The 11,885-nt window shown below is 42.3% G+C and overlaps 1 protein-coding gene across 1 annotated transcript in view; it reads left to right on the top strand.

The window, feature by feature from the left end:
* Positions 1–11,885, top strand: part of cacna1ha (calcium channel, voltage-dependent, T type, alpha 1H subunit a) — a 107,857-nt gene that overhangs the window by 87,081 nt on the left and 8,891 nt on the right. The window contains exons 27-31 of the mRNA XM_084071988.1: positions 1,183–1,334; positions 2,022–2,131; positions 2,550–2,683; positions 2,953–3,023; positions 3,914–3,992. Coding sequence (XP_083928114.1) covers positions 1,183–1,334; positions 2,022–2,131; positions 2,550–2,683; positions 2,953–3,023; positions 3,914–3,992 — 546 coding nt within the window. The remainder of the gene's footprint in view (positions 1–1,182; positions 1,335–2,021; positions 2,132–2,549; positions 2,684–2,952; positions 3,024–3,913; positions 3,993–11,885) is intronic.

The raw sequence follows: 11,885 nt of genomic DNA, 5'->3' as shown, positions 1-11,885 counted from the left end.
ACACATACTGTAGCTCCTAAAGGTTTAGGACTTTACTTTCAGCTTATTCAGGTCAGCAAATTAATTTATCAACAGTCAAGGACATAAAAAGCTAAAGTTGAGTTAGAAAATGTCATTGGTATCAGGCAGAGACCTCTTATCTCCATATTGTAACTTTTTGTGTTTTTTTTCCTAGCTTGTAGATCTCCTATTTTTTATATTTTTGAATTTGAATCCTGAAAAGTCAAATGTTTTGACATAATGAGGTTTACAGCCGTCAGCAACGATATGCAACATTCATAATGAGGTGAAGAAGTGCAGAACTTTTCACATCTGAACTGAATAAGCTGACATTGAGCTGGCCCTGGCCTCCATTATACAAAGAAGATCATACACGCTGCAGAGTTGCTCACACTTATCATTCCAGTGATGTTCAGTGAAGGATCTGATGGGTGTTTATCGATTAAATGTCTACACCAGAAAGATCTCTTGTGGTCTCTTTTCCAAAGGATTCTATTCCTGTGCGAGGCTCCCCACCATCGTTATTTAAATGGCTCATTTGTACATTGTTTCTGGATTGCCTGCAGCCCACACAGAATTCTAATGACAATGCGAACCTCGACTTGTTTCAAAACGTCTACAGGCTCATTAGATTACAATGGAAGCTCTCCAGAGCGCCCTGACCTACTAGACATGACTGGCTAATTAAAAACGTACACATTGAAATGATAAGTGTGACCATAGACACACTACAACACAGACAGACGCGCAAACACACACACACACACACACACACACACACACACACACACACACACACACACACACACACACACACACACACACACACACACACACACACGCACCATGTCCTCAGCCTGTGTCCCTCTGTGTGGTGCGTTTGAACATGCCACTCACAGGGTGTTCTGACAAGATTTCAATGACAGTCACTCACACTCGCACTCTGTGTGTATGTGTGTCTGTGTACGTGCTCTTTCCTTGTACTGGCTCACTGTGTGTCGATCTGTGTGCTTGTCTCTCTGTCTTGTGTGTGTGTGTGTGTGTGTGTGTGTGTCTCCTTGGGTGGTGTCTTTGTGTCTGTGTTTTGTGTGTGAGTTTTGCGTCTGTTTGTCCTTGTGTGGGTGTATATCTGTGTTTGTTTGTGTTTGTTTGTGTGTGTGCGTGTGTCGTGGTGTGTTTCAGAGGCCCAGCAGAGACCGTACTATGCGGACTACATGCCCCTGCGTCTGCACATCCACACACTGTGTACCAGTCACTACCTGGACCTCTTCATCACCATCATCATCTGCATCAACGTGGTCACCATGAGCATGGAACACTACAATCAACCACAGGTGAGGCACACACTATTTATCCTAAAGATTTATTTTTTGGATTTTTGTATGCCTTTATTGATAGTACAGTATCCCGTCGGGATCGGGAGTTGACACGCTGTCAGGCTGGATTTACCAGCCTTGGTACCCAGACGGTTATGCCAACTGTCCGCTATTTATCTTCCTATGTTTGTGGTGATAAAGGGTGTAAAAATCTGTTTTTCCATTTATTTATTCTCTTCTTAATCTTCTGGCCAGACCTAAACCCTACCTTAGTGCACATAGCCAGACGACCAGACATCTCCACCTGCTGATAGATCTGGGGGAATCTAAATCAATAGGCAAATGTATGTACTGTATGGCCTTGAATAGCTAACGGACCTACTGCTTTGAATACCAATCCTGATACCGTCCCAATAGGAGGGGATGATTTATACAGTGCAACGTGCTGTATAAATCAGTAAGTATAAAATCAGGCATAACTCATAACCCCTAAACCAAAACTCTGAATGCCTAGTCCTATCAGGCCTTTTGTACAAATGTAAGGGTCTATTTGGTTACATTACTATTGTGTGTGTGTGTGTGTGTGTGTGTGTGTGTGTGTGTGTGTGTGTGTGTGTGTGTGTGTGTGTGTGTGTGTGTGTGTGTGTGTGTGTGTGTGTGTGTGTGTGTGTGTGTGTGTGTGTGTGTGTGTGTGTGTGTGTACAGTATCTGGAGGAGGTGCTGAAGTACTGTAACTACGTCTTCACCTGTATCTTCGTCATCGAGGCGCTGCTCAAGCTGGTGGCTTTTGGGCTGCACAGGTTCTTCAAGGACAGGTAAGAGTCAGCCGTGGAAAGTAACTAAGTACATTTACTATAGTACTCTACTTAACTACAATTTTTGTGGAACTTTTGCTTTACTGGAGTATTTAACTTGTTTTATTATTATTTGACAGCTTTAATTTCAAAACATATTAACTGATCAATTATGATGTATTATTAAGCTACCAGAAACATATGAAGTCATTGAAACACTCACACTACATTGTGGTGTTGCTTCTTTTACACACTTAAGTATGGATGCAAATGAGGGACCGCTATACAGCAACTGATATAATAATTGTTTGTATAATGTATAGTATTATGGATTTGTGTGTGTGTGTGTGTGTGTGTGTGTGTGTGTGTGTGTGTGTGTGTGTGTGTGTGTGTGTGTGTGTGTGTGCGTGTGCGCGTGCGTGTGTATGTGTGCGTGTAGGTGGAACCAGCTGGACTTGGCCATCGTAGCGTTGTCCATCATGGGCATCACCCTGGAGGAGCTGAAGATGAACGCCGCCCTGCCCATCAACCCTACTATCATCAGAATCATGAGAGTTCTCAGGATAGCACGAGGTACACACATACACACACACACACACACACACACACACACACACACACACACACACACACACACACACACACACACACACTGTATATACTTGGTATGTACTGACTTGTGCATGTCATTAGGAGAACACAGAAACTACCAGACCTACAAGCTCACAACGCAACACGTCATGGGCTTATTTAAAATGTTATAGTTTAGTTTTTTGTCACATGACAAAGTGCTGTATAGCGCTTAAGTCTGATTAAGTGTGTTTTCATTTGTTTGTTGTCAGTGTTGAAGCTGTTGAAGATGGCCACTGGTATGAGGGCTCTGCTGGACACTGTCATGCAGGCACTGCCTCAGGTAAACAACTAAACAAAAGTTTGTTTTATGCCATATTTTATATCACTGATCTTTTGAATAGTTTTCCTGCCCCTGTACGTGTCACCAACATGACTGAGTTGGTTTTACAACTTTAGGCATTCTCTACTAAAACAGCCTCTATGTCGCTCAGTGAAGGAAAATGCTTCGGGACTGGAGCTTTTGTGACTGTTGTGTGCTATGTTGTTTGTCCATCTTGTGTCGGTATTTGTACAGGCGACAACCGCTATCATCCTAACCCATTAAAACCGGTAAAGCATCTGTGTCATTTTAGATTTTAGCGTTGGCTATTCAAAAACAGCAGATCTACAAGCTCACAGCGCGTCACTTCGTGCCGCGCTGCAAGCTTGTACATCTGCTATTTTTGAAGATTTTTGAACTACTGATTTAGAAGGCATTTGTAGAATCGGACGAGACGTTCTGATTCCGTAACACTGGCATGCATGTAAAAGCACACACCACAAGCAGGGCAGCTTTGTTTGGTTCTGCGTCAAAACGCTAAGCCGGAGAGAGAGCGCATAACGAGGCACAGGAGAGATGTTTCTGACGGGCAGAAGGGAAGAATTGATCATGGACCAGAACATGAACATGTTTACATCCAGAAAAGGGTCTTAACAGTTAACACTGTCTTTTGGGGACCGACTGTGCCTCGTTAAACAGAGTGTAAATACAATAAATTTAACAAAATCAATCACAGTTGCCTTCCATCCACCAGGGTCTGGATGTATTGGATTTAACCTGTGTGTGTGTGTGTGTGTGTGTGTGTGTGTGTGTGTGTGTGTGTGTGTGTGTGTGTGTGTGTGTGTGTGTGTGTGTGTGTGTGTGTGTGTGTGTGTGTGTGTGTGTGTGTGTGTGTGTGTGTTTGCCTCTAGGTGGGGAACCTGGGCCTTCTGTTCATGTTGCTGTTCTTCATCTATGCTGCACTGGGAGTGGAGCTATTCGGCAGACTGGGTCAGTCGCACTACCAGCAAAATACACAAACAGAGACATACATATATGCATGTACACACACACACACACACACACACACACACACACACACACACACACACACACACACACACACACACACACACACACACACACACACACACACACACACACACACACACACACACACACACACACACATGTATACGCACAAATGCACTCACAAGTACACACATTTCCTTGTTATTACCACAGGCATGGTACAAGCAATTTCTCCTTTATCAATCCTTTTCTCTGTGATTTTCTTTCTCTATTATTCTCTCTCTCTGTCTCTCTCTCTCTCTCTCTCTGTCTGTCTCTGTTTCTCTGTCTCTCTGTCTCTCTGTTTCTCTGTCTCTCTGTCTCTCTGTCTCTCTGTCTCTCTGTCTCTCTGTCTCTCGCTCTCGCTCTTGCTCTCTCTCAGTTCAATTCAATTCGAGAGTATTGAATTCAGTTCAAAGGGGCTTTCTGTATTGTTACATCAACATGAATGAAGGAACCTGCCACCCCTAACACAGACGTTAGCCCCTCCAAACGTACTGCAGCATCCAGGCAGCTCACACACTGCATGATAAACATGACCTATCCCCTGTGTTCATTCTGTATGCATGCACTATATCCGTTATCCAAGTCTACTGCACCATATCAATGTCTATTCATAATGTTGTAGTATTATTATCATTATTGGTGCGTTCCTAACCTGTTAAAAACAACAAAAGGGCTGTCATTACATTGGTTATAATCAAAACTAAAAAGACTGTATTCTGAGTATTCCAAAGTAAGATCAATAATGAGCTTCATGGACAATGAAAAGTGTGTTTTTAAAAGCATTACATTAAACAGATTATTGGGAATATTGCCTTAACTATTGGGCTTGGCACAGTATACAAAGTTAGAATTTACAGTTAGAATGTTTTGGGAGCAATGGTGCCACCCTAGAGCATGGCTGAAACCCCCATCTATTGGCATGGATGGGAAACATATGTTTACATTGCCAAAGCAATTACATCTAAACCTAGAAATGTATGTACAATTAAAACTCTCTCTCTCTCTCTCTCTCTCTCTCTCTCTCTCTCTCTCTCTCTCTCTCTCTCTCTCTCTCTCTCTCTCTCTCTCTCTCTCTGATTTATGCATTTCCAGTGGGAAAAGTGTGACACAATGACACTCATTTGCATATTGTCTCCTCAAAGTCCCATCTCCACCAAACTCATTTTCATAGAACAGAGAGAGGGCGGCGGGGGGTGGGGGTGCAGATTAAACTGGGGGCACAACATCAAAACCGAGCACCGTAATGAAAAAAATGTTCCCCTCATAGAGATGTTATTACTGTAGGACTCTGTTCTTTGCAGAACAAACGGGGAGGAATGTCTGTGTGATATTATTCCTCTCCTCTCAGTACCGATAGGATATTCCTTCCAGTTTTCAATTATGGCGTTGGCGTTCGTCCAGGCCACTGCAAAATACCTCTCTTTCTCTCTATATCTCTATCTCTCCCCTATCTGCTCCTGTCATTATCTGCTGAGTGTACAAAAGCAATGAATGAAATAATACCATGGGAAAGAGATTTTCTCAGGGAAGTTTACAATGCACAGTAAAATCCCTGTGTTCGTTTATCCATAAACCCATTAAGACCTGAGGCCGAAAATGTCTTCTAAATCCTAACTGTTTTTTGAAAAAAACGTATGTTACTATGTCAGTGGTTCTCAAACTTTTTCATGTCAAGGACCCCAACATTTATATGTATTTGGCCGCGGACCCCCATCTCAAAATGTGTTGTTCCAGGGACCCCCAGAAGCAAAGATTTGAGTTAAAAATGTTCACTTAAAGAAATATATATTCAAAGATTTGCATTTACATTTTCACAATTTCTCAAAAATAGCGCCGAGTGCCGCGCTATGAGCTTGTAGATCTGCTATTTCTGAATAGGCAAAAGTGTAAAATAATGTTTTTTTAGCTCAAATAAAAAAATGACACAGATGCGTTCCAGGTCTTAATGGGTTAACTTAGAGACAGCTACATTACCGGTATGTAGCATCAAGAGTTAAATGAACACATGAGGATTTTACTGTGTACAGTTAGCCTCTCTTGTCCTCCTGACACGTACAACGAGGTGGGTGTAGTGATGTGAGTCCATGCTCATGGTTTGCTGGCCGGGCGGCACCCTCCGGGACTCAGAGGGCTTTACTTTGAGATGTTGCTGTCTGTGGGCTCGCACATTGAGCTTGCTGGCTTACTTTTAAAACCGCAAAACTTATTCCAGCTGAAGACGTCTGTGTCAGGAGGGCGGGATAAAGTTGAAGGGAAGGTGGACATCTTTGTTTGTATCCCTTTCTATTCTGTCCTTGTGCCAATTATTTTTTACCCCTTTTTCGGCCCAATTTAGTCGTTATGCCACTTGATTCCTCCCCACACACATTTCTGTGTCGTCACCAGTGTTGCCAGATTCTGTGAGAGAAACAAGCAACCATGTCCAAGAAAACCAACCCAAAAGAAGCGACTATGGGCCACATGAGCACTTTAACATATACATCAGCTATTTGAAAATAGAGGATCTACAAGCTCACAACGCGTCGCGATGCGACGCGTTGTGAGCTTGTAGATCGGCTATTTTCAAAAATATTGCGGGGAAATTATAATAAGCAGATCTGGCAACCCTGGTCGTCACTGCCAGTGAGGAGCCCCCACCAGGAGGACGTAGAGCCTTCGTCTTACTCCTCCCGCCCAACACTCCCCGTTGAGATGACCAATATCACCCTCACCGCACTCGGGCCAATTGTGCTTGCATAGACGCCCGACAAAGCCGGTTGCACCGCGGTGGATATGAACCCACAACCTCCGTGGTGGTGGGCATGAACTTTATCACTGCGCCACCCGAGCGCCCTGTCCTATAGTGCTGCTTGTAAGAGACTCAGGGCTGCTTCCTGTCATACCAAGAAAGGTGTATTGTTATTCTTATGTAATCATGATGTACGGACACAGGTTAAATGTGTTTTTTCTAAGGATGGATAGCCCAGGCTTAGAGGCTAATACGTATTCATATGTATTCATTTTCTGCTATACATTTCCAGTAACTCATATTACATCAGCAACCTTTTCAACTCTTAAGTAGTGGAGCGGAATTCACTGTACAGTACAGAACAACGTTCTGTTCATGACACTCCAGATGGATACATAACACATAATGGATTCTGGATAGAAACTTTTCTGGTCATAACCCATTTTCTGTTATACAATATCCATACACATAGATATAGATACACACCAGATAGACTGTGTTTTTCACTGAATCTGATTACTTCAACGTTGGTGTTGATGTCCCCTTATTGGTCTCCTGTTGAATATACTATTTTATAAGGAGAATAAAAACCTATTGCAAGTGGGCTAGGGACAGAGCAGCTGAGCTCCAAGCTGGGTGTGATTTGGATTTAATGAGTTGGAGCTCGGCTCTGAATCATCAAGATTTGAGATGTTTTACTGTACTGTATAGGTTTGACTGTAGCGATGGGATGCAGAGAAGGGACTTACTTTCTTCCACACAAATAGTGGATAATGTCTTGTAACTGATGGCTAACAGCTGGTGATAACGATGGCAGACTCGTACCGCATTGCCGACGAGGCCTCGAGCTCTGTGATTTATGCACATCCCCCTTAACCCATTAATACCTGGAACTCATCTCTGTCACCTTAGATTTCTTTGGCTATTCAAAAATAGCAGATATACAAGCTCATAGCGCGGCACCGAGTGCCGCGCTATGAGCTTGTATATCTGCTATTTTTGAAAAATCTTGATTTTTTATTTTTTATTTTCAAAAAACTGTTAGGATTTAGAAAACATTTTTAAGAATGGCCTCAGGTCTTAATGGGTTAATTGTTGGGAAGACCTTGACTCACAGAGGCCTAACCATCTACGGTTACCAGGAGCCAGGAAGAGAGAGAGGAGGTAGAGAGACAGGGAGAGTAGAGTGGGAAAACCTGCAAATGTGCATGTGAATTCTCAAGTTCTCAATGGCAGGCTCTTACGGAAGGAGTCAGACAGGAGGAGATTGAGCTGCTGGTGTGTCAGGTGGAGGAACACAGTGGTGTAAAGTAACTAAGTACATTTACTTAAGTAATGTACTTAAGTACAATGTTGAGGTATTCTTTACTTTAGTGGAGTATTTCCAATTTTCAATACTTCTACTCGACTACTCCACTACATCTCTGAGGCAAATATTGTACTTTTACCCCACAACAATTATTTGAAACCTTTAGTTACTAGTTAGTTTGTAGATTTTGATTATTATTACAATACATACATTAACCTCTTCAGCCCATTTCTGCCATTTCTCACAATGCGTCACGATGCGACGCATTGTGAGAGTGTAGATCTGCTATTTTCAAAGAAGAGGAGATGGGAGTGATTCGGGTGGAGGAATAGGAACAGGCATTAATGCGACTAGTCTGTGACCCAGGCCTTTTGCCATAGCTCACAATATAGTTACAGCAGCAAGCTGCCTCGGGGAGGAGAGACTGGCTTTGCTCTCCGGAGAGCAGGAGTGACTAGGTTCTGTTGGAGCAACAACCGCGGAGCAGGGACAGAAGGTGGAGGTCAAAGGGAGGAGGCAGGCAGGGGTTGTCTCAACGGGAGTTTTTGCTCAAGCTTCTCTTCTCAGGCGGACGAGAGCCAGGACAGGGGAAGCAGGGGTGGAAAAAGTACTCAAAGGTTTTACTTAAGTAAAAGTATACAAGTAAAAGTCCGGAATTCAAATTTTACTTGAGAAAAAGTACAAAGGTGTTTGTATCAACATGTACTTAAAGTACCAAAAGTAAAAGTACTAAAATGTTTGAAAATAGAAGATCTACAAGCTCACGACGTGTCGCGATGCGACACGTCGTGAGCTTGTAGATCTTCTATTTTCAAATAGCCTAGGTATAAGATAGGGCTAAAGTGGTTAATGTACGTTTTATAACATGATAATTGATAATTGCAAAGTAACTACTAACTAAAAGTAAAATATTTGTCTCTGAGATGTAACGGAGTAGAAGTAAAAGTACAGAAAATTGGAAATACTGCAGTAAAGTCAAAAATACCTCAAAATGTTACTTTAGTACAGCACTTAGTACAGTAACGTACTTAGTTCCTTTACACCACTGCTTGACAGGAGTTTTTGCTCAAGCTTCTCTTCTCAGGCGAACGGGAGCCAGGACAGGGGAAGGGAGTGTGCTTTTTGTAATGTAAGCTTGGAAGAGGATTTGAGGAGGTGAACCAGGGGAAAAGGGGTAGCAGAACAGAGGACCTGATGGGAGCCAGGTCTGTTGGGAGCGTATGATGTCTGTGAATGTGACCTTTGGATGCGGACTGCCTCTGTACTGTACATGTTTCAGTAAGCCAAAGATAACAATTAATTACACAAGCGTGTGATGTCAAGGTCTTACGTAACACAGTAAAACCCTGAGTGCTATTTTAACTCGGAAGAGTGTTCAAAAACGACCCATATGGGTCCTAGTTTAAGTTAAATGAACACTCCAGATGTTGCTGTGTATGAACCAGCATGCCACGGAGAGAGAGAGAGTTTAGTCCTATTTACATAAGCTTGACCTCTAGAGGTTTCATGTCTAATGAGAGGGTTCATTGAGTTACATTAAAGCAATTATCCCTGGGTTTTCCTGGAATCACCCCTGCAGAAAGGATCAGATTTGGAAGAGATGGATGCTACAGGATGCTGAGGAGACTTGGCTCCAGCTAAGCTGTCCTGCACAAAGTTAGAACGCCAAAGTAATGACTAAGAATCTAAACGCCCTGCTACATTAGCTACACCCACCAGGACCCAAGTTTGAACTGACCGGCATTGCCATCCTTAGAGCACCGCGCTATGGGAGCCTAGGGTCTATATTATTTGTTATTTGAGAAAGTTCAAATGCAATAATCACATTTTGCTTTTCAACCCCCAAGAGTGGAGAGCAGTAGCTCATTTTCATGTAAATCTACAAACACAGTTACTGCCTGGCAAAGGATGCTAGAATGCATGATCAGTGTTGGGCAGTAACGTGTCACTAAGTAAGATATTACTGAAATATTATCACTTCCCCAGTAATTAGTAGTGTAACGTATTACAATTGCCAAAACAGTAATACATTATGATTACAGTTATTAATCCAATTAACACAGCATTACTGCGTTTAGTTACACGATTCGTTTTTGGCAGAGATAAGCCCTCTCTCTCGACATACTGTACTGTACATGCAGGTCAGGGTAGCAAAACGTATATATACTGTATTATATATGTATACACTGTATTATTTATTTTTGAAAGAGTAATACGTAACTAGTAACTAGTAACTTATTTAACTTATATCTTGCCCAACTCTGGTGGTATTTTCAGCAAACAGCTTCAAAAGCATGTTTTGGGGACCTCAGAGTCCTGTTTTAACTTGATGTATGTGACCTTTAAAAGCTATTCTGGGCATGGAAAGAAAGGAATTAGTTCCAAATTGGGTTGTAATCCCTTTTCGTTCAGTCTTGTTTGTCTTCTTGACATTTTATTATGGCTTCCTCTTTGTTTATTGGTGTGTTTTTTTTATAAACCTTGGGTCATTTGTCCTTGTCCATTATTTATAGACCATTTTACTGGCTATTTCACATTGTGTTTGTTAAGTCTTCTAACTACAACTGGATATGTCTATGGAATTTCTCAGTAGAAACAGAGTGCTTTAACCACTTAAACTCTGAGCTTGTAGAACAGCTATTTTTGCTGATTTTTTAGAATTGCAAAGAATGAGCTTTTAACGAAAAATGAATTGTAATTCAGCAACTTAAAGAAGCGGCATTGGAGCAACACATTGTTAACATTAAAGTGTGCACGTCACGTGTCTTCTTTGCTGTAGAGCTGTGAGGCTTATATTAAAGCTTTCTGTTTGGCTGCCTGGGCCAACTCAAAGCTATACTCGGCTCAGTGCAGAGCCCATACTTCTGCAACTCTTGCATCTTTGCCAAGGGAACTGAATATTTCAGTCTTCAATTTCCTCATCCATACATTTCTTTTATTTATTTATTTATTTTATTTTATTTTTAAACTTTCCCCTTCAACAGGAAAGCATTAGAAGTTTGGATAATGACCTCAGTGCCAGACAGATATAGTGTAGGTTTCACATTTGTGGGAACTGTTTCACTGGGAAGTCATGTTCCCGAGGGTGAGATTGTGTGTCAGAGTTTAAACCTATACTGCAGCTCTGGGAGGGCTGGTGGAAAGGAGCAACAGCTCTGTAGGCTGGCACCATGTGACTATAGCGCTTGTTCAATGCTAAGAGTTGTATTGAATTGCTTTGATGTTATTGTTTGTGTCTCAAAATCGTACCCCAGCAGTAATCCTATTCTGGTCTGTTCTCTTCCCCTGGGTGAAATATTTTCAGGATGACACGCACACACGCGCACGCACGCACGCACGCGCGCACGCACGCACGCGCGCGCGCACGCACGCACGCACGCACGCACACGCACGCGCACGCACACGCACACGCACACGCACACACACACACACAGTGTGTTTTGCACTTGGTAACTAGTTATTGATTTTTGTCATGGTGTTAGGTATGGGTATAAGGTTTTCAAAAAACATCGCAAACCAGTTGGGCTCGCCCCCTAGAGGTCGGTTTGTAATAATTACAATATTATTATTAATATAATTTTCAAGATGGCACATATTCCCTCCCAGTTTATAGGCATTTTAAGCTCCCGGCAGCCACCGCGGACGCCACTTGAAAATTATGCCTTTCCAGAAGTTAGATTTTCCAAAACTTTTAGTAGCATACCCAATAGTAACAGAATCCATTGAGTCTCTTCTATCAATTATTTTGGGTTTCAACCGTATACTGACCAATCTAATATTGGATTAATTG

This window comes from Gymnoscopelus microlampas (assembly GCF_963454915.1).
Source record: "Gymnoscopelus microlampas genome assembly, chromosome: 11".
Classification (NCBI taxonomy): Eukaryota; Metazoa; Chordata; class Actinopteri; order Myctophiformes; family Myctophidae; genus Gymnoscopelus; species Gymnoscopelus microlampas.
Note: the sequence above shows the minus strand (reverse complement) of the source record. Positions and strands in the feature narration are given on the sequence as shown.